The sequence below is a fragment of the Mytilus californianus genome, unplaced genomic scaffold (assembly GCF_021869535.1).
Source record: "Mytilus californianus isolate M0D057914Y unplaced genomic scaffold, xbMytCali1.0.p SCAF_8, whole genome shotgun sequence".
In the NCBI taxonomy this organism is placed as follows: domain Eukaryota; kingdom Metazoa; phylum Mollusca; class Bivalvia; order Mytilida; family Mytilidae; genus Mytilus; species Mytilus californianus.
In genome coordinates, this window is record NW_026262734.1 from 90,027,471 (window position 1) to 90,052,037 (window position 24,567).

Consider the following 24,567-nt stretch of genomic DNA (forward strand, 5'->3'; position numbering starts at 1 on the left):
TTACTGTTTGGCGATATATGGTCGCCATTTGTGAGATTTTCTAAGCGATCAAAGATCGCTGAATTGCGTAATTCCAAGCGCATCCAAGCTTTTTGGGGCTCGTGTTCCCCAAGTTGTTTATTTTAAGTTCACTAACTCTCAAAATCTTAACATTTAAAAGGTCAAAATTCTATAAGAATTTTGTTTTTTTCTCTTGTATTGTGCAATCATGGAGCTGTAAAAATGGTGTCTGTGAAAATCTATTTCTGTCAAATTCCTAAAGGAAAGGCCTGTGGGTCGAACCTCGGTAAAACAGAGATTGATGTTAGAGGAGAGTGCTATTACAATGGAAAAGAAATCAAACAATCGTCCTTCTTCTGCTCCACAAAAACAAAATGGTTCAGAATCTAAAAAAACTGGTGAGAATCTGTATAATTTAGAAGTCAAACAGGTAGCTGTGGGGGTTGACCACAGTCGTATGATGTTGCTTCTGTTTATGAAATTATGTAGATGTTGCCTTAGTTGCGTAGCTGTAGCTCTTGTGGCCAGACACATACTATTATGTGTCTTTTATGGCATATGGTCTGCTAATTTAAAAAAAAATATCAATCATATAAAGTACCATAAGAGCTAGTCTAAATAATTATGACATCTGGAAATTCTGTTTTAATTTTTTTCTGTGATGCCTTCCTATGACAGAAAAAAATTGAAATAGTCTTTCAAGACGTGATTATTATTTGGACTACATTTATAAACTAAGGACAGTAAGGTTCAACAGAACATGTTTCCTATGAATGAGAACTAGCCCCCTTATGAGAATATTAAAAAAAGAATTCCTGTAACATATATATTTTTTTCAAACCACAGGCCTGACTCACTTTTTAGTAATTAAAATCCTGGGCCTGATACAAATTTTATAAAGGCGGTACCTTAATCATGTTAATCAATCAATATATACTTAGGATTTCATAATACATGTATCTGATTTGTATGTATATGTAGCATGTGTGTGAATAGGGTATTAGTTATAAGTATGGATTCTGGTCATGAGACTGAGTGCAAATTTAATTATGTAAATTTCTTGGAAAAGAACACCAACTTAAATTGACTTAAACATGCAAAGACTATAAAGATTCCAGATTGAGAATATGGATGAACACATGCACGTATTAACACTTTTGGTATTGAGCTATATTTTGTCTCCGAATAACCTTAGATATGTCTCGGAATGACCTTCTGACGTCAGGCAACTATCACTTTTTAATTTTGACGCCAGATTTTTTAAATTGTGATGTCAAGTTTTACAGGAACTTGTGTGATTTTAAGTACATGTGTAAGGGTGGACAAATTAGCATACAAGTGTAAATATGGCTATTGGGTGTCATTTAAACATTCATGTTGGAAAAACTGCTTCAAGATTCATAACATACACTTGATATAGTTGCTGAATAGTTAATAAAATAGAATGAAGAAAAGTAAATTTCAACTATAAAGTTACTAATAGATATTAAATATATTTACAGATCATGGAAATCAAAAGCAACTGTCAAATAAATATGCAAAAAGGAGAGAAACTAACAACAGTAAATCGTATTATCAAGAATCAAGTCCACGACGTCCAACACCACAGAAAAATAAATATGCTATGGATAAGAGACCTAGACCCAGGGGAGGAGGATTTCCAAGAGAAGACGTAATTACTCCATTATATTTACACTTTTGCTTGATTATAGTTTGTTTTAAATTTCTTATTATTTGCACATTGTTTGTGAAAGAAACAAAAAAAATTTTTTAAACAGTAAAGAGATTTTCAAAATGAATTGTGTATAGTATTTAAAAAAATTAAAGTTTAAAAATTATTTTTCAGTTGTTAAGACATTTAATCAATAGTTCAAAATACTTCAGAATAATCTGAACACATATTATGACCTTTAAAATTTGATAGGAAAAGGGAAGTAACTCTATGTTTTTAATGTAAACAGTTATATATTGCACAACATATTGCAACTTCCTTTCAACATTTTCAAAGTTTAATTTGAAAGCAGGAGGATAAGAAGAAACAGGGATGACATTTTGGTTGAAAATTCTAAATTCTGCAAACTATAAATATAACAGTAGTATTTCTAGTAGTGGCTTCTTAGTACATGAACTATTATTGGGTAAGATTTATAATTTTTGAAATACTTATAAAACATAAACTTTTATTGGGTAAATTTATAATTTTTATTGTCAATAGACTTCACTGTTTGTAAAGATAATTAGAATTATTCGCAGTCTACACAATAAAAATAATATGACTTTAGATTTTATTTAATTTAAATAAGTATGAAGTACAATTGATATGAAATGAACTATTAACGTATAAGGCTAAGTATACACAATTCGACAGTATGTTAATTCTTAAAAATTTTGAACATTTCCATATAGGCTTGTTTTGAATAGAACATATTCTGCACCTGAATATTGAAAGGACCAATGAAGCTTTAACACTTCCAGAGATACATAACAATCAATAAAAAAATTGAAACTGATAACACTTGATATAATTATTTTGTATCTTGATAAACAGGTGACAGAGGAGTACCCTGTTGATTATGGTTCACCTCTATTAAAAGGAAAAAAGGTTAATTTAAACCATTTACTGAATTTCTCCTATGCTCGGAATGATTCTTATGAAGAACCCCCTCACTGGAGTGGAGGGGGGAGGGGCAGTGGCAGGAGAAGGACTAGTGGAAGAATTAGCTATAACAAGGAACAGTTCCTACAAGCAAAGTAAATATAGTTTTCCAATTTAGATATTTGTATGTATCAGTGGGAATTGTTTAAATAGTGCTAAGAAAATCTTATGTAGATGAGAAGTTATAGTTGCATGTGGTACACATCTAATTTCCTTTAAAAGTTATACTTCATTGCAGTCTTCACGATAAACTTTTAAATCTACAGGCCCGGAGCCTAATTTTTGGAAAATTTTAGTTAGATTCTGTTGGCCTGTAGAGATGATTTTTATAGGCCCGAAAGACATTTTACAAGCCTGGGCTGCTGGGCCTGTGGTTAAGTGTGCAGACTGTCATTGATAGTTTATATTTAGCATTTGACCAAAATAGCTGTACAGTATTTGTAAGGTGATACAGTTATAATACACTAGAAGTCTTTGAATCAGTAAACAAAAGTTAAGACCAAAACAGGTCACAATAATCAACATGCTGGTGTCAATATAAAAAAACAAAAAAGTTTTGATTTGTTATTTCGTTATTTGTGAAGGTACTGAAATGTAATTTTGAATTTTCATGAATATTTTTTTATTTTACAGCTATCAGTTTATTGTCAAAGAAGATGGGGATTATGCCATACATAACATTGATCCTGACAAATTAGTGGATTGGGATAGTGTGGAACTCATTGTAAGTAATTCTGATAGGACCACACTAATACCCTTTTCAATTTGCTTCTAACTTTGAGTTGACTAAAAACACTGTTACTTGTAGATATGTATCTTGAAGATGAGGAAACATTGTTATACTTCAAAAATTGAGAACCCCTTGGTAAAATACAACATTCGACATAGACTGACACTCTTAATCTTAAAACTGCAAATATAAGTTTGTTATTATACGACCGCAAAAATTGAAAATTTTTTGGTCGTATATTGGTATGACGTTGGCGTCATCGTCGTCGTCGTTGTCGTCGTCGTCGTCGTCGTCGTCCGGCGTCGTCTGGCGTCGTCCGAAGACACATTGGTTTTCGCACTCTAACTTTAGTTTAAGTGAATGGATCTCCATGAAATTTTACCATAAGGTTCAATACCATGAAAGGAAGGTTGGGATTGATTTTGGGGGTTATGGTACCAACAGTTAAGGAATTAGGGGCCAAAAAGGGGCCAACAATAAGCATTTTTGTAACTTCCAGACAATAACTTGTGTGTAAGTGTATGGATCTCTCTGACATTGTACCACAAGGTTCCATATCACAAAGGGAAGGCTGTAATTGATTTTGGGGGTAATTGCCTCAAAATGTTAGGAATTAGGGGCCAAAAAAGGGGCAAAAAACAAGCATTTTTCTAGTTTCATGACAATAACTTGTGTGTAAGTGTTTGGATATTTCTGAAATTGTACTACAAGGTTCCATATCACAAAGGGAAAGCTGGAATTGAGTTTGGGGGTAATTGCCCGAAACGTTTAGGAATTGGGGGCCAAAAAGGGGCCAAAAATAAGCATTTTTCTAGTTTCCAGACAATAACTTGTGTTCAAGTGTATGGATCTCTCTGAAATTGTACTGCAAGGTACCATACCACAAAGGGAAGGCTGAGATTGAGTTTGGGGGTGATGAATCATAAGGGGGTTCAAAAAATTTGGGGGGGGGGGGATTTTTTTTTTTTTCTTTTTTTTTTCTTTTTTTCCTTTTTTTTTTTCTTTTAAAATTTTCCATTTTAAGTTGGTTATTTCTGATTTATATTTAAAAGCAAATAATAATGATATGGTAGGAGATACACACCAAACAGGATGTGTAAATTATTATATAATAAGTATTGTGCAATAGCAAGAAATTTTCAATTGCACAGTATTGCACAATAGCAAGAAATCTTCAATTGCACAGTATTGCGCAATAGCAAGAAATCTTCAATTGCACAGTATTGCGCAATAGCAAGAAATATCCAATAGCACAATATTGCGCAATAGCAAGAAATTGTCAATTGTACAGTATTGCGCAATAGCAAGAAATAATCAATTGCACAGTATTGTGCAAAAGAAGATACTTCGTATAAATTGCTTATTTCTTGATCAATTTCAATGGGGTTTTATTCTTGAATTCTTGGGGTTCTTTAATATGCTGAATCTAACCGTGTATTAAGTTTTTAGATTTTGGGCCCCGTTTTTAAATTGGTCCACATTGAGGTCCAAAGGGTCCAAAATTTTACTTTGTTTGATTTCATCAAAAATTGAATTATTGGGGTTCTTTGATATGCCGAATCTAACCGTGTATTTAGATTCTTAATTTTTGGTTCTGTTTTCAAATTGGTCTACATAAAGGTCCAAAGTGTCCAAAATTAAACTTAGTTTGATTTCAACAAAAATTGAATATATGGGGTTTTTTGATATGCTGAATCTAACCATGTATTTAGATTTTTGATTATGGGCCCAGTTTTCGAGTTGGTCCAAATCGGGGTCCAAAATTAAACTTTGTTTGATTTCAACAAAAATTGAATATATGGGGTTCTTTGATATGCTGAATCTAACCATGTATTTAGATTTTTGATTATGGGCCCAGTTTTCAAGTTGGTCCAAATCGGGGTCCAAAATTAAACTTTGTTTGATTTCAACAAAAATTGAATATATGGGGTTCTTTGATATGCTGAATCTAACCATGTATTTAGATTTTTGATTGTTGGGCCCCGTTATCAACTTTGTCCACATTGAGATCAAAAGGGTCCAAAATTAAACTTTGTTTGATTTCATCAAAAATTGAATATATGGGGTTCTTTGATATGCTGAATCTAACCATGTATTTAGATTTTTGATTATGGGCCCAGTTTTCGAGTTGGTCCAAATCGGGGTCCAAAATTAAACATTGTTTGATTTCAACAAAAATTGAATATATGGGGTTCTTTGATATGCTGAATCTAACCATGTATTTAGATTTTTGATTATGGGCCCAGTTTTCAAGTTGGTCCAAATCGGGGTCCAAAATTAAACTTTGTTTGATTTCAACAAAAATTGAATATATGGGGTTCTTTGATATGCTGAATCTAACCATGTATTTAGATTTTTGATTGTTGGGCCCCGTTATCAACTTTGTCCACATTGAGATCAAAAGGGTCCAAAATTAAACTTTGTTTGATTTCATCAAAAATTGAATATATGGGGTTCTTTGATATGCTGAATCTAATCATGTATTTAGATTTTTGATTATGGGCCCAGTTTTCAAGTTGGTCCAAATCGGGGTCCAAAATTAAACTTTGTTTGATTTCAACAAAAATTGAATATATGGGGTTCTTTGATATGCTGAATCTAACCATGTATTTAGATTTTTGATTATGGGCCCAGTTTTCAAGTTGGTCCAAATCGGGGTCCAAAATTAAACTTTGTTTGATTTCAACAAAAATGGAATATATGGGGTTCTCTAATATGCTGAATCTAACCGTGTATTAAGTTTTTGGATTTTGGGCCCCGTTTTTAAATTGGTCCACATTGAAGTCCAAAGGGTCCAAAATTTAACTTTGTTTGATTTCATCAAAAATTGAATTATTGGGGTTCTTTGATATGCCGAATCTAACTGTGTATTAAGATTCTTAATTTTTGGTTCCGTTTTCAAATTGGTCTACATAAAGGTCCAAAGGGTCCAAAATTAAACTTAGTTTGATTTTAACAAAAATTGAATTTTTAGGGTTCTTTGATATGCTGAATCTAAACATGTATTTAGATTTTTGATTATGGGCCCAGTTTTCAAGTTGGTCCAAATCGGGGTCCAAAATTAAACTTTGTTTGATTTCAACAAAAATTGAATATATGGGGTTCTTTGATATGCTGAATCTAACCATGTATTTAGATTTTTGATTTTTGGGCCCTGTTATCATTTTTGTCCACATTGAGATCAAAAGGGTCCAAAATTAAACTTTGTTTGATTTCATCAAAAATTGAATTCTTGGGGTTCTTTGATATGCTGAATCTAACCATGTATTTAGATTTTGGATATTGGACCATAATAGGTGAATGTCCAATTTAAAATTTTTAAGTTCTTAGACCACATTCATTCTGTGTCAGAAACCTATGCTGTGTCAAATATTTAATCACAATCCAAATTCAGAGCTGTATCAAGCTTGAATGTTGTGTCCATACTTGCCCCAACTGTTCAGGGTTCGACCTCTGCGGTCGTATCAAGCTGCGCCCTGCGGAGCATTTTATTACATTTCATTAGATTGATATGACTTGTGAGGTCTCTTTTCAGTTTATTGGCCCTGGCCGTTTGGCTTGTGGTTAATCACGAAGACGGGTCACTGACTGACAAATGTACAACAAAAGAAGATCAAACAATTGACATGTGCAAACACATCAAAACTAAAACAAATTAAGGCTTGGTCAGAATAACTTATATCAAAACTAGATCTATGTGATACTAATTGCTCCTGAAAATATTTTGTTTTATTATTTTCCATACATTTTATCTTGAGAAACAAAGATATATGGTTAGAGTAAAATACATTATTTAAGATGTTGCATTTCTTTTAATTTTAAAGTTACAAGTAGGACCATTGCACTTCCACACATAACTGCTTTAAACTAGATTTCTGTTATTTTCAGAAAGTGAACAGTCATGAAATATCATCTTGTCCTATATGCTTAGACAAACCATTAGCAGGTAAGACATTGAGATACCTCTGCGAAATATATGTAGGCTTATTTCAGATGTTTAAGAGGGAGTATTGAGTTTTACCCTTGTCCGTCAGTACGTCCCAAAATTAGAAATTAGTTTTCGTTCTCCAACTTTACTTTGCCTCAACCAAATGTTATGAAAGTTGCACACAATGCTTATTACCACCAAACATAGATAAAGTTCAAATTTGTGTTGTGTCACACTACCGTTTTCCCAGAGTTCACGAAAATGGTAGGTCCTGTCGGTCCTGTCGGTCAAAATGAGGCTCGATGACCGATGTAAAAACGGCCGTTGTAGTGCATATTTCGGCACTTTTTTACATTGGTTATTAGATGTACCGCAACTGTTTCCAACAAGTGTTTACATCGGTTATCAGATGTATCCGCTGCCAATTTCTGGTACTGGTTTACAGATTTATTATAAACAAACCAAAGCGGCGATCTACACGTGGCCTACTTAATTTGTCCATAGAGCCATCCCTGGCAAACTATCGGCGATTGAACCCTACAATGGAGCAAACAAATACTGTAACAGCCGAGAAAGTGATTCAGATGATGAAATGGATAGTGAAGATGACTTTAAATAAGAACAATCAGAAGACCTGAACTGGTCCTTCATTGTTAATTTGCCTGTGGGTGCGAAGAATAAAACTAATATTAATAAAGTTATTTTTCAATAAAATATGTTATCAATTTTTTCTCAGGATAAAATTGACAGATTTTGTAGGACTGGCTAAAATTTTGTAGGACTGACAAATAATCATGCTTTGTCGGTCCCATGTCCGACGGGTCAAAATAAGTTTTCGCGAACTCTGTTTTCCAGTAATGTCCCTTTATAAATAAAAAAAAAAATGCTAAATTTGCTGTTTCCGCGCTTTAACTTTTAGTTTGCCTGAACCAAATGTTATGAAAAAATTATATAATGCTTATTATTTGGGTGGTGTCACTTTCACGGTTCTCAAGTTATCTCTTTTTGTAAATTGAAAAATTTCTGAATTTGCCTTATATTTACAAGCAGGGGCATGGACAGATTCTTCATTTAAATTAGATAGTATTTGTGAAACTAAAGATAAACTTGATTTGATTGAAAGAAAAACTTTTTTTCTCTCTCAATGTAATTTACTTAGATTATTTTAAAAATTCTAAGCCTTGGCTGAAATTGTATTTCATATGTATTGCAAAAATATAATATCATAATTGAACCTTGAGTTTCCACAATAGAGGTTAAACTATTTACATGTTAATAGTATTTGATATGATTCAGATTTTTCAGCTGTGAGAAATATGTTATTACTATTCATTTGGATATTTTATAAAATATTTGAATTATTTCAGCAAAAATGACCAGATGTGGCCATATTTACTGTTGGCCATGTATTCTCCATTATCTGGCATTAGGAGAGAAAACTTGGAGGAAATGTCCTATATGTTATGAAGCTATACATGATAAGGATTTGAAAAGGTAGGCTTTACTATTTTAGATGAGAAGCAAGCATGAAATCTCCACTACCTTTTGTAAAAGCTGTTGATCAGCCTTGTTCAAAACTACCTTTATAACAGCTGTATTGATCAATGGTCAAACGTCACCAAATACATTGTGAAATCCTATATCAAAAAGCATATCTGAGAATTTTTTTAAGAGACTTCTTTTTGTCAAAATTTTCAAATGTATCTCAAAAACTAGGACACACGTCTCCATAATTTTGATGTATTAAACATTATTGTTTGAAAAAGATGTTACTTGTGAAAATATTTATTTGAGATTCAGCTTCATATATTCTCGATACAAACAAACAAATTTTTAAATATATTCATGTTATATATAACTTTCATGACATGTTTCTCAGGAGAAATAAATCAGAGCTGCCTGAAATTTGGTATCTAGCTTCATGTGAGCACGCTTTATTGTGTGATGTGTTTTCATATCCATGATTTATCACCAATTTCCTGTATAATGTAATATCTTACCCCTATACATTTCTAGGAATTTGATTGGTTAAAAGCAACCACATTGAAACCGTGTATATTTCATATTAGGTTAGTAGGCGGGGCTTATTTCAATACACGGTTAGTAGTGGTGTTGCGTCCTTTTATAAAAAACAACATGGTGTTGAGAAAAAAATCTGAAAGGTTTCAATAGACGAAGAAATTGATGAGAAACAATTGAAATAAATTGAAAGTTCATAAAACACATTAAAAGCTAACAAGTTGTTATTGTTGGCCACTAGTCTAAATATCACATGTTAAGATAGTCGGTAAGATTAATTCGTTACATAGTGTGCTAATGACCCCATATATATCATATATGGTCACTAGCACACTATGTAACTAATAATATCATTTGTGAGCAATATTGCACAGTTCAGCTTGTTGAAAAGAAGGAAAAAAATAGATAAATCAATTGTCTTGTTCCAGAGGCAAAAAGATGTAAAATTTTAAATTGTTTGGCAACGGTTTTGAACATATAGTGTATTCTTTTGCAGTGTTGTAACACAGGAAGTTCATAAATACAATACAGGGGAGACAATTACAATGACACTGATGAGGAGAGAGAAAGGAATGACATATGCCTTGCCCAAAGCCATGTGGGAGAAGAAGGAAGGAAAAATACATAGTTACACAGGTAATAATTTAAGCTTCATATGACTTTTTTTATTTTTTTATTCAGTCTGTAGATAAAACTTTTACTTGCAGGGATTAAATCATGTGAGAGTACCTTGGTCTCGATATTGGTTTTGGTCTGAGGGTTTCACTTTTTTTATGGGGCCTTTTCACATGGTGAAGTTATTATTTAATGATCACTAATAAGTTGTTTAGTATCACTGCAGGATTTTATCATTATAAAACTGGGTTTTACTTTCTGCCCATGTCAGTTTTCTTATATCTACTGAATAAAATGGCTACTGTGAAAGTATAACCAAACATGAATTACATTTCCAAAATAAATTGAGTGATACAGGTCAGAGGATTTAACATTACAGTAAGAAATTTATAGTTATTTGATTTTTATTTTGTTTAATTCTTATTTTAGATGATGTAAACAAAACAAACTTCCTGAAGTTGTTATCCATATCAGAGGAAGATATTCAGAAGTTTGTAGTGGAACCAGAAAGATTGACATTACAGAGTAAACTACAAGATGCTGAGGTAAAGAAAAAGATTGTTAAGAATTGAAAAAATTTACTCTGTCAGATGATTGAATAATTTTAAGGTTTGAATATAAATGGAATGGAAACATCCCAATGCATGGTGTTGGAGGTTATGGTTTTAAAGTAGAGTTTATGTTATTTGACCAGGGGGTTGGGGGGGGGGGGGGGGGGATCTCAACAAATATTCATCGAATTCAATGTGAAATACTGGTCAAGAATATTCAATAAACAGAGACAATATTTATTAGTTATTTAATGGATTTATGTTATTATCGTTCTGACAATAGTTGCTGAACTTCATAACAGCTGGTAGAAAATGCCATCGTGGAAAGACGATGGCGGTGTTTCCAGATGAAATTCAATTAATTTAATTCCAAACAAAATCATCCCTGATTAAAGAACTAATGGAAAATATTTCCTCTAAATTAGATTTTCTGACAAAATAGGCATGTGTAGTTTAACCACTATGAGATATACATCTTGCTCAATGTGCATTATGCTAAATAATTGAAAAACAAAGGATATGGGTATCCATCCATCACACAAAATCAGTACATGCATAGCAAAGTACAGCGCTTTTATTGCTGTTCTTCATCTCCAAGTCACAGTGAGGCCTTCAACACAGAGCAAAAATACTCTCACCTCACAGCAAGTTTAAGACTACCACTAGCACCGGCTTGAGGGGAATTCTTTGCAAAATAATTGGGATAGATTGGTGCATGGTTATAATTCATGTGATCTTGTTTGGTTTTTCAGACATCAGAAGTTGCTTTTATAGATTCAGCACTACATTTATTAAAGGTAAGTTTGTTGTTGTTTCTTATAGATAACATACATTTTGGATAACATTAACTGAAACCAAAAAAAGATGGAGTCAAAGACATGTTCTATTGAAACAGCTTTGCTATGATAATTTCGAAGAAAAAGGAAAACCAAATAAAAAGGGGCTTTTCTAAATTGAAACTGTTGCAAGGAAAAATATTGCCCCTTATGTTTGGAAGTTTCACCAAATTTAAGTTAACACATCTGCTAAGGGCTGTTCCAAAAATAAAATTTGGAGGGGAGGGGTCACTTATATTTAACCCCGCAATGAATAAGTTTAATTTCTGATTTCCTGTAACTGTTAAGGATAATTTCCTTAAATAATCTCCTCCTATATGGCATTAAATTTTAATAAGAGAGCCCTCTCCATACAATTAGCCCTACCTTAATGTAGCTAATTTATTTGATGTTTTACAGACAAGACAGCAGACAACAGATGGTTCAGGTAACAACAGCAGCAGTAGATCAGAATCTGAATCATCAACAGAAGATATACCAGAACCTGCTGTAACTGTACCTAAAATGCTACCATCTACTAAGGTATATATACACTTTATAATATCTACCATGGTTACAGTAGTTTAAATGGATCAAGAGATTTTAAAAAGAAAAAAGCAATTTTATGCATCCCAATCATAATCAAAAATGCATTCACTTTTATACGACCACAAATTTTTTGTGTTTGTATAATGTTATGTCGTCATCGTCCGAAGACATTTGGTTTCCAGACAATAACTTTAGTATAAGTTTATGGATCTCTATGAAATTGTACCACAAGGTTCCATACCAATAAAAAAGGTTGGGATTGATTTTCGGGTTGTGGCCCTTAATGTTTATGAGAAAGGGGCCAAAAAAATAATTTGTATAAATTGCTTATTCCTTGACCAATTTCAATTGGGTTTAATTCAAAGTTTAGAATTCTTTGGTTTCTTTAATATTCTGAATCTAACTGTGTATTTAGATTTTTGATTTTGGGCCCCATTATTAAAATGGTCCACATTGAGGTCCAAAGTGTTAAAAATTGAACTTAGTTTGATTTCATAAAAAATTGAATTCTTAGGGTTCTCTGATATAAGCTGAATCTAAACATGTATTTGGACTTTTGATATTGGGCCCAGTTTTCAAGTTAGTCCAAATCAGAGTCCAAAATTAAACTTTGTAAGATTACAACAAAAATTGAATTCTTGGGGCTCTTTGATATGCTGAATCTAACTGTGTATTTAGATTATTGATTTTTGGGCCTGGTTTTCAAATTGGTCCACATTAAGGTCCAAAGTGTCCAAAGTTAAACTTAGTTGAATTGAATACATGTATATGGGGTTCTTTGAGATGCTGAATCTAACCATAATTTTGGATTTTGGGCCCCATTATCAAATTGGTCCATATTGATGTCCAAAGGGTCCAAAATTAAACTTAAACTTATGAAGTATTAATCTGTTATATGGGGACTGTAATCAATATCAATATTGCAGTAGGAATTTTTGTATCTTTTAAGTAACCTTAAGAAAAAACAAGGAGGAGACATTCATATCTGTATATATATGTAGAAATTTTTTCTTTGAGTTGTCTTTCCCAGGTTTCCTGTTTCTTTCACTTTAACTTATCTCGGTTTTTGTTTTTGGTGAAAATAAAAAAAGAAAATGTGGTTAGGTTGTGTAAATTTGATAAATAATCTATATGATAACTTTTTCAGGCAAAAAACTATGCATCTGCCTTCTCTGATGATGAAGAAGAAAGTATGGACGTAACACAAAACAGAAGTTTAAGCACTTCTGAGGCTGAAGTTACTGTACCAGATACAGCAAGGACTCCTAGTCCTCCTTCAGAAGCAGTGGCTATTGCCAGTAAACCTGAACCTGAAGATTTGTCAGCTGTCTGTGGTTCCCCCCAGGACCTGAGACAGTCGCCTCCTGTTGATGTTCTACCCGATTCCTTACCAGTAGAGGAAGCAGCTGAATATCTAGAGATGCCAGTCGTTACTGAAGATCAACAGAGTAAAAAGAGACAGTTCAATGACAATGCTTTCTACTTTTATCAAGGTTAGTTTGATAATTTTAAACATTAAGCATGATTTGAAAATTGTGTAATGCTAGTTGCACAGCAACAAGTTGTAAAAAAGATTTCTGTTTATTAAAAGATTAAAGATTTTACAATATAAAAAACAAATTATTATGAATTAGACAACCTTGTGTATTATACTATCTACTTAATCAACAAAGGTGACCATAGAATATTTCTTTTATGACCTGCATACTGAAGTGGAGGGACATTATATTTTCTTGTGCTTGCGACTGTCCTGTACCAGGTTGGTTTTGATGGTGTAAAACTGTAAAATATTGAAATAAGAGTTCGTGTTTAGAAACTTATATATATGTTAATTTACTCTCAGCTTCAGATGGACAACATATCTACCTACATGCCCTGAATGCCAGGTGTTTAGTGAAGGAGTATGGTTCCCTGTCTAACTGTCCAGAGACTATCACTGCAAATATAGTACAGATGGAGAACATATTTATGTCTGAGGTAAGTACTTGGGGAATGCGTTGAGATCGGAGCTTGAGGTAAGCACTTGGGGAATGCGTTGAGATCGGAGCTTTAATATAATAAGTATTCAAATATAAGTATTCTGGACAGTAGGGTTTTGGTTTGAGATTCAGAAGAAGATTATGGAACTTTCAGTTTCTGATGATTGACTTAATGTTTGATACACATGCCTACCTGTTCCCCTATGCCATCTGTTTCTAGAATGACTCTTTTTAATGACAACTGCACTGAACAATACTGTACAGAAACTTATGATTAGACAAATGTTTTTTTTTTTTAAATTAATACTATACAGCTATATGAATTTATATGCAACATATTTTAAGGTTGATACAGAGTTTACAATTCATCCTAATAAAAATCCTTAACGCTTACATATATTTTTTCTTCTCTTTATTATTATAATAATTTGATCAATATTTAAAATTTTATTCATTTTTTTCAGGAATTAAGGAAAAGGTTACGATATCTTGGACACTTACCTTTGACATGTGAATTTGAAGTAGCTGAATTAACATTAAAACCTCCTGTGTTGTCAAAAGAGACACTTAAATATTTTACTGGTATGTACTGTGGTCTTCCATTGCAGCAATTTACAAGGTTCTCAAATGTATTTAAAATGGGCAACTCAAAAAACACATTCAAAATCTTATGGATTTTTCCAGGGACAAGACTTAATCGATTGCAAATCTCATGTCCTAATATTAAAAAAAGGAAGAGATGTTGTATGATTGCCAATGAGACAACTATCCACCAGAGTTAAAATGGAGCAATTATAGGCCACCATACAGCCTTCAACACTGAGAAAACCCTATACAGTATAGTACATTAACAGCCTAATTTTTAACAAAACAAAATACTAAAAACATATTTTGAAAACAGTAGAATGTTACATTTTAAAAATCGTACCTTTTTTCTCCAATTATCATTGATTATCTTTTGAAAGCATAAATATTTGCAAATGCTGTGCAAATGTATGCATATAATGTCAACAAAAAGCAGTTGACATGTTGTTCACAGCTTAATTTTACAGGAGTAGTCATTGTAAGTGTCAGCACTCAGTCATTGTTTTCAGAAATTATTTTTTTAATATAGTATTTTTTCCCAAAATCTTACCTTTAACAAGGTAAAAAAATTTCAAAATTTTAAAATTGCAAAAATACAGACCATAAAAATGGCAAAAAAAATATTTTGATATGGCATGCAGATGAATATTTTTAACAAAAGCAGAGCTATGTCTTCATGGTAAAGAAAAAGAAAGAAAAAAAGATATGGAGGTTAAACTTTTGATTTGGTTACTTTCAGATGAAATTGAGAAGAGAAGACGTCTGCGTCAAAAGAAAAGCAGGGAAGAGAAAAGATGGACTAGGAAAGTACAAGATGAGGAAAACAAAAAGATGGCTAAATACAATATCTATGGTAATTAAATTGTAGAATTATGATTATTTTTCTTTATCTATTTCGAAAAGGTAAGAATAACCGCCACAGACTCACTTTCAATATATATGATATATTCAATAATTGTTGAATAAAAATGAATGATATTTAGCAAAAACTTCAAGTTTGTAAAAAAAGAAGCAACAAAAGTTTACCTATGTTCAAAACAAATAATACATTTTGAATATGCAAACCCAGAGAAAAAACCTGAAGGAATCAAATGAATGCATGAACCAGAGTATTGTCAAGAAAATCGTTTCCTGATGTGAATGCATTACCATGGTAAAAACAGTCAATTTAGTAGACATTTAACAGTTTAATATTCAGTCACTTATTTCATTTCATTGTTATGTAAAATTAACAAAATGGGAATTTTAATTACAGGAACTGATTCCAGAATTGTACAGAGCCAGTTCATGCCAACAGCGATGTCAATAAATAGACCAAGCTCACCTGCTGCCAAGAGTGATGATAGTTCATACAGTATGTCATCCATAAACACCCCAGTAGGATCACCACTAGGTAAGTTACTGTTTCTTAGGCTTAAGAAGGAGGTATGATAGGGGTAAGGACCTGCATGTTCATTCACCTTAGCTTTCATTGTATATCTATACAGGATATTTGAATGGATAAGGATCTGCACATTTTTAGCTCCCCTGAATTCTGATGTCCATTGACTTTTACAATAACCTTTTCCTTTTAAACCACTGGACCAAAAGAAATAAAACTTGGCCACAATCATATTGGGGTATCTAGTTAAAAAAATTTGTGTCAGATGATACCACCTGCTAACCAACCTGGCCAACCATGGCTAGAGATCAACTGTATTCAGAAAATGATCAGCAATATAAGATCAACTAAAAAGAGATTTTAGTCATGAATTAAATTCTGGTTCACAATTTTTTCGAGAGTGGCATCGATGAAGATGCACATAGATTAAGGTGAGAGACCCAGGCTCTTTCTAGCCTCTAATTTACTCAGTCCTTTACTTGTGTCTCCTGTCATGTTGAGTATTTTGTAAGACTGTGTGACACAAAGTAATCATATATATATATGTATGTATATTTAGAAGTTAATGTTCCTTATTTCAGTTGATCCTGCTGTTGAAGAGGACCTTGATGGACTTCAAACATCAAACTTTTCATTTGCTCAGGTAAATGTTTTATTTACAAATTATTTTTATTCCCCCGCCGTAGCGGAGGGGGCATTAAGTTTTACCCTTGTCCGTCTGTACGTACGTCCCAAAATTGGTGTCAGTTCTCTAACTTTAGTTTGCCTCAACCAAATGTTATGAAACTTATACACAATGCTTATTGCCATAAAACACAGATCAAGTTTGAATTTTGGTGGCGTCATTTATACCGTTCTAGAGTTATGCCCCTTTACAAATGGAAAAATTGCTGAATTTTTCGTTTTCGTTCTCTTATTTTAGTTTGCCTCAACCAAATGTTATGAAACTTATACACAATGCTTATTACCACAAAACACAGATCACATTTGAATTTTGGTGGCGTCACTTTAACCGTTCTAGAGTTATGCCTCTTTATAAATGGAAAAATTGCAAAATTTTTATATTCTCCAAATATCAAGTAATTTTTATTAAAATTTGAGTTATCTTCCTTTGTCCATGATTATAATTGAATCAACTACATTCAATGCTTTATACAATGCAATGTTTAATTTTGACTTCCACTGATAAAACACAGATCAAGTTGAATTTGGGTAGTGTCACTTTAACCATTATTGAGTAATGCCCCTTTATAACTCGAAAGATTGCAAAATTTTTAGTTTCCATTCTGTAACTTAAGTTTGCCCCAACCAAACAATATGAAACCTATACACAATATTCATTACCACAAAACTAAGATCAAGTACAAATTTTTTGTTTCCGTTTTCTAACTTTAGTGCCTCAACCAAATGATATGAAACTTATACACAATGCTTATTACTACATAATACAGATTAAGTACGAAATTTGGTGGCAACACTTTTACCATTCTTGAGTTGTGTCCCTTTATAAACATAAAAATTGCTGAATTTTTCATTTCTGTTCTCTAACTTTAGTTTGTCTCAACCAAATGTTATAAAACTTGTACACAACCGTTCTAGAGTAATGCGTGTTTACAAATAGAAAAATTGCTGAATTTTAAGTTTCTGTTCTCTACTTAAGTTAGCCTCAACCAAATGTTATGAGACTTACACACAATGCTTATTCCCACAAAACTCAGATCAAGTTCAAATTTGGGTAGCGTCACTTTTACCGTTCTTCAGTTATGTCCCTTTATAACTATATGATATGCAAGCGGGGGCATCATCTGTGTCCACATGTGGACACTATCCACATTTATTTTAAAAAAATCTATACTTCAAAATAACAAAATGATTTAGGGAAAAGCTTTTTCATTGCAGTGCTTCATCTTGGTAGTTGCTTAAAGGATGGGCAATACAAAGGCATCAGACATTAAAAAATTTGAAGTGAGACTTGAAATTAGGGTTCTATACTAAGCTTATTGTATGGTTAAAAATTATGACAATCTTAATCAATATAGAATGAGAATATGTGGTATGATTGAAAATGAGACAACATTCAAACAGAGACATAGTTAAGTGGATGTAACCAACTAAAGGTCAACTTAAGGCCTTCAACAATGAGTAAAACTCATACTGTATAGTAAATTAAAAAAAAGCTCCTACATTTTACATGACTAAATGTAAAACAATTGAATTGAAAACTATGATAAAACAATAAACCAAAAGATGAATGATAAAACATGTTTGCCCTCCCCCTAACCTTGGACAGTGTAGTAACAGCATTATGTATTAAGAAGAAACTGTTGAAATCAATAGGAAAGGGATTAACTTGTTAGATTAGCACAAAACAAAACAATCAACTGACAAAAGATGCAGTACTGATAACTTTTTTTTACATATTTTTTTTCTGTCAAGATTTCATTTATACTCAACTCAAAACGTTTTGCAGATGCTTAAAGCTGGCCAGTCTAAGACACCTACTTGGCCTATGGCTAAAACTAAATCAGAGGCACCCAGCAGTGTGTCTAGATCTAAGGACAGTGATGATAGTGATAATGAAGACAAGGTCCCAATCCCTATGTTCAGGGAATCATTTGGTGATGCCATACAAACAGCTTTAGATACACACATGGCAAAATCAAAAGGTAAATTTATTTTAAGTTGGTATTTATTTACATGTGTGTGAGGAATATTAAATTCAACACAGCCTACACAATATTGATATGTCAAAATAGTGAGTGAATACGCGATAAATCAACAACCAAAATATTTCTTGATTCCTGGCAGTTTAATAACTTGACGTATTGAAACAACATTTGTCTATTGAAGAAAACTGTCTCTTCTGGGGTTTTTATGCCCCCGCAACTGAAAGTTGGGGCATATTGTTTTTATCCCTGTCTGTCTGTCTGTCCGTCTTTCAGTCCGTCCCATTATGGGTATATAGTTATTCCGCATAACTCCTCCTACAGTTTGAATGCTAGGAAGTTTTCACTTTGCTGGCTGTTTGTACATATATTGAAGGTGTGCATGTGGTCAGGGTTTTGATTTTTATTAATATTTGCTCTTTTGGGAGAAAGTTGAACTTTGTCATTTTGGAGTATTTACTTGCATAAGAGGAGCTTTCCAGATAACTCCTCCTAGAGTTTGAATGCTAGGAAGTTTTCACTTTGCTGGCTGTTTGTACATATACTGAAAGTGTGCATGTGGTCAGGGTTTTGATTTTTATCAATATTTGCTCTTTTGGGAGATAGTTGAACTTTGTCATTTTTGCTGTATAAGCGGTTAAATGTAATAGTTATTTTGAAATAACACTTTGCATCTGAGGGGGCATCAATTGTGTCTCCCAGACACAATAATATATCAAAGAAAGTCCTACATTTACTTTGTTATAATACAGTTACTTCAAAATGAAGTGCAGGGGCATCACTTTGTCTAGTTTGTGTAAGATTCATTGACTTTAAGCAACCAATAATCAATCAATCATGAATTGTGGACGTTGGAACTTACATTATCATGGTTATGTTTTTAAAAAGGACATTTATTACAATGCATTATACATGCACATAAGGTTAATCAGTAATCTATATCATAAATGACATAGCAATTACTGTGACTTGAATGAGGACTGAATGAGAAAAGGACTGTTCTGCAATTGATTGTGCAGTTGATGGGGGTGAGGTACTTAAAGTGTGTGGGTGGTTGCCTTTTATCAGAATTTAGTAACAATTATAATTTAAGAAAATTTTATATTATGAGTGGTTTGGGTCTTAAAAAAGTGCCTCCCATGAATTCATTCCCTCCCCTTTACCATGTTTCATGCTTTTAATTCTGGAAAACCCTAAGTAAAAATGTTTTTTTCTTTATGTTTATGCTTCATTTTCAAGTTTAAACAATAGACAAGTCACAGTACACTAGCATTAATCATTATTGATTTACAACAATGCGAGCATTTTTTCTTATTTCCAGATGAAGGCTTAACCGTAGAAACAACAGAAAAATCGGGTGGAAAGAAGAAAAAGAAACAACAGAAACTTCTCTTGTTTACAACATCCATGGCTCGTGGAGGGAAATAGGCACCTTTGGTCACTTCAGGATAATGTATAGTTTCACCATACAAAGAAGAAAAGACTTTCAATATTCATTAGAATCGTCATTAAAATATATTGTGCTTACATCAGTAATTTTACAGCTTATTGTCATATTTTTATGCTGACTGACCAGCTTGGACATTTAAGGCCTTATTATTCTATTTTTCTAAAGAAGAATACTTTTTAGTTTTGAAATGTCATACTTTTTTTGCTTTATTATTATTGTTTGAAAATGGTAAATCCATTCTGTTCATATTGTAATAGACTATTCATATTGGTTAAAATAATTGTCATGAGAGTTTATTGCAAAAATATGAAAAATAATAAGAGGAGTAAGGCAAAAAATTGAACATTGGGGGATTTTATTCAATACAATTGTGGTTGAACATATTACTGGGGATGTATGAAATTATTTTCCATTTTGAGGATTTTTCATTTGTCAAAACATCTAATATTTATTAGAAGCCCTGTTTAATTTAATGCAGTTAATATCATTGTCACTATGTCAAGTTTGACCATCTTACTATTAATTCCATCACTATATGAAAACATTGTTCCCTCACAAAACCTGTACTTAATGTTTTACATGGCAGTATTCAATTAAGGAAACAAATGATACTGGTAAGTATAAATGGATTTTTACTTCCATATACTTTTCTTACCCCACATAACAATATTACGAAAAGATGAGAGGATATCAAACATTTATTCTTTACTCATTTTCTTGATAAATTACAATAGCTTTATTTGATAAAAAGAAATAATTGAAACAATTGAAAAAATAGAAATAATCAGAAGTAACTTTAACAAAGAAATTTGCAATGAGTCCCCGTTATGGAATTCTATTCCCATACACAGTATTTGAAATTACTGTATTTGTGTTGCAGTGTATCTAAACATTATACTGAAGTGACTAATAATCATATTCTATTGCTTACATTTGTAGTTTTCATTGTGTACAGTCTGTGATTGGTGCATAATTAAGCAAAACATTAATTTTATACATTGTTATCAAATTAAAATAATCCATCATTGCATTATATATTGTCAATTGTTTATATGTGTTTAATATGAAATGGATATATGGTAATATAAAGCATAGTGTTTTTTTATTACCTTACCGTAGATACTCGCTTAATAGTCGATCCTACTATAAGTCGGGGTCCCTTTTCAGCTCCAAATTCTAAGGATTTAGTCTTGACCCTCGTATAAGTCGGACAAAATTTGGGCATTTTTTTTTCAGCTGACAGTAACTGAACGCCGGTAAAACCAATGCAAATCCAGGAATAATATTCATTTCTGCATTAATGTTTGTTTGGTTTGAATTTAGTTGATGCTCATCATGATAATTTATATTGCTGTTAATAATAAAGATGTATTCATTTCTCTTGTTTTGTTCACTGTTCAAATGTCAGATTAGCCATGTGTTGTTTACGTAATGCATCAATGATTTTGTAGGGTATGACTAACAACCTATTGTTTGAGAAAAGCGAATATAAACCAATATGAACCTGAAAAATTTAAAGTCAATCAACACTTGATGAAAATATTTTTCACAGCATACATAACTCGGTGTTAAATGAGCATGAACACTTCATAATTCTTATTATATTGTGATGATTAAAGGATTAAAAAAATTAAGTGAAGCTAATCAATATATTAAAATAACTAACTCCAACTCATTAGTGTCATCTGTTTACCTATCACTGATAGTTTTCACACCTTTAGTGAATACAACTCTTTGTCTCTTAATTGGGGTTATCAATGGATTATATTGGCTTGTCAATCAATTTTGTAATTTTTGTTTACCTGAGACACTATAATGAATAATATTTTGATTTTGGGAATGAATCTTAAAATTATTTTTTGATTATTATATGATTTATAAGCATTGAATTGATATCATGATATCACAATAATGACACAATAACTCCGCTGAAAAAATCCTTTCACATATTTGGTACATTGTTATCTCCTTTTCATTTTTGGTTCTTGGCTCTTCTTTTGGGTTTATAGGAAAACCATGTGACCATGAAAATCAATACACAAACCGGAAACGGTAGAATTTCAACACGAATTTGCAGAAAATGTTTACCAAAGAACAAATAAAACACAAAGACAGTATTGAAGTCATTTATTTTCAACAAAAACTTTTTATTTATTGATTTATGTAGGTTTGGCAATCAAAAACGTAGTTTTGACCAGGAAATTCACTCCTGACCACTTTTCTCAAGCTTGGATTTTTCCTCTGGTCGCTAGATCTCGTCTATTAGTCGCCCCCCCTCTCTGGATTGTGAATTTTACTCCCAATTTTCCGACTAATAAGCGAGTAGGAACGGTATATACATGTAAAATAATTAAAAGGACAAAAAATCTGATATCTGTGACTAATTTGATAACAGTCATGGAACTGGTTGTCATCTCAAAAATATAGGGGATGCAAAAATTGAGAGAAGAAAGCTTTGAGATACCCAATAATTTTTCTGCTCAATTGGATTTTGCTTATAATTTTAAAAAAGACGTTGAATTTAAGAGTCCTTTTAAATGTCTCTTCAATGAATATTTCAAAGAATATTGAAGTTGGTTTGTTCATAGACCTGCTGCAGGATCTCTTTGGTCTTATTTGGTTGGGGGGAAAGGGTAAGCATTAAGATTTATTTGAAACAGCATGATAAACTCTAGCATGTTCAATAAGATTGAATTGTAAATTTACAACTTTTTATACAACTGCCAAATTGGGTGTAGTTTGTATATTTGGAAAAGTCTAGTTTCACTGTGCATATGCTGCCAAGTTGGGTGCAGCAGTAAAGCATAGTGAAATCATTTACTATTTCTATCTTAATTAGTATTTTATTACCTTTAAGAGAACTTTATTAAATTTTTTGGAAATACATGTTATGACTTGCATTTAGGAGAAGTATTTTTGGCAAATATAAAATTATTTATTTTTATAATTACATATATAAAAACAAGAAAGAGATTGACAGATGAATTAACAAATTATTTTACTTATAAATTGGAAAGATGTCGATGTTAACATGGACATGATGATAAACACAAAATGATTGCTTGCAAAAATGTAAGATAAGTATCACAGTTTGAAATGAATGAAAAGTTTCTTCTGTAAATTTGGACTGAACTATCAATTCCAAAACTGATTATTAATTTATACACTTTACAAAATTAGAAGTCAACTATAGAATGGCATTGAACATTCTTTCATCAATATTATTAGAAGATATTGAACTAAATATCTGGAGTAGCAATAATGTGTATCTGAATTGTGAAGCAATGTTATTTTGTATATTTGTAAGCATTGTTTGGTTATTTATTGGCATGGTATTGCCTTTAATATTTGTTTTGTTATTCCATGGCCTACCTGAATATTAAAAGTTTGAGCTTATGATTTGTTTTCTTTATTTGATATTTCAGACACAAGAATTTATACTATTGTAGATTTAGGTAAATACATGTATCCCATTAGATTAAAGCAATATTTCTGTGAAGAACCTATCAAACAGTTTACCTGTTATTTTCTCTTTTAAATGCAGGTTTTAGACCGGCTGTACTATGGTATACCTTAGTCTGTCCTTCTGTCTGTATGACAACACTTCATACCATAACTAAAATTGCTGTAACCAATTCTCATGAAATTTTAACACTGCATTAAGATTGTTTGAAGAAAGCATTCTTTCTATTTTGACATTTTCCAATTTTGTTCGTTACAGAGTTGTAGGACTTTATTCATAGAAAAAATGACATTGTCTCAAATGTTGTAAAATAACTCAACTTTGGTGTAATGCCATTTACTGAAAATTTATCATAGGATTAGAATTGATCAAAGTAAGATCCTTCCAATTTTCATGATTATCACTTTTGTAAATCGTGAGTTATGGGACTTGTCCATGAATCCAACATTTTTCACTTATCACAATATTCAGTATGCTTTGATTGATTTCCTCAAAACCTTGCACTGTTGTTGAGATTGATAAAAAGAAGCAACCTTTTGATTGTAAAAAAATCTGGTTTGTCCATTGGACAAAATCTGGAACTCAGATTTAAGTAAATTTTTATACGACCGCAAATTTTTTTTACCAAATGATATAGAAGTTAACTACAGGTCTCTGTATGGCCTTCAACAATGACCAAAACACAAACAGCATAGTAAACTATAAAGTGACAATTGTAAAACAATTCCAAGTTCAGATTGAGGAATATTTATTTCTTAATGAACATTTACAAATAGTTTTATACATATTTAAGCCTCAGCATGATTTTATGTATTGTTTTCTATCCTGATGACGGTGGCCTAGCCACCGAAACATGTCGATCTCAATAAATTGCTGGAGCATTCCTTAAAGTGTTGTTGTTACTGGACCTTCTACATTTTATGTTTTTATCGTAACGACCCTGCATACCTGAGGTATCCACTTTATGGAATCTACTGACAGAAGATTTACCAGGCGTTGGTTCACTTGTGTTTTAATTTAATATTTAAGCTAAGAATAAGTTACAAATATGTCATTTAGAAATAAACAGAGAGAAGTAATGTAGCTTTGACAGCTTCTGGAAAACAAGGGCCTATAGTATAACAGGTGACTCATAAGATGTTGCTCAGGTTCTGTAACATTAAAAGAATAACAATATGTT

General features: G+C 32.1%; 1 protein-coding gene and 1 long non-coding RNA gene across 2 annotated transcripts; one reads left to right on the forward strand and one right to left on the reverse strand.

Annotated features, from left to right (window-relative positions):
* The first annotated feature begins 6 nt into the window (after positions 1-6).
* On the forward strand, positions 7-20,957 carry LOC127711008 (RING finger protein 10-like). The gene is made up of 18 exons (XM_052216947.1): positions 7-398; positions 1,503-1,672; positions 2,549-2,751; positions 3,290-3,380; positions 7,275-7,332; positions 8,682-8,808; positions 9,830-9,969; positions 10,378-10,493; positions 11,252-11,296; positions 11,735-11,857; positions 13,011-13,356; positions 13,707-13,840; positions 14,307-14,424; positions 15,167-15,280; positions 15,683-15,820; positions 16,390-16,451; positions 18,279-18,474; positions 19,796-20,957. Exons 1-18 carry the CDS (start codon positions 302-304, stop codon positions 19,900-19,902), a joined length of 2,385 nt encoding a protein of 794 aa, XP_052072907.1. The 5' UTR covers positions 7-301; the 3' UTR covers positions 19,903-20,957.
* Positions 20,894-24,401, reverse strand: LOC127711022 (uncharacterized). Its single transcript, XR_007986446.1, has 2 exons — positions 22,255-24,401; positions 20,894-21,033 (listed from the first exon to the last, which is right to left on the reverse strand). It is a non-coding gene; the product is annotated as an uncharacterized LOC127711022 (long non-coding RNA).
* Between the last annotated feature and the right edge of the window lie 166 nt (positions 24,402-24,567).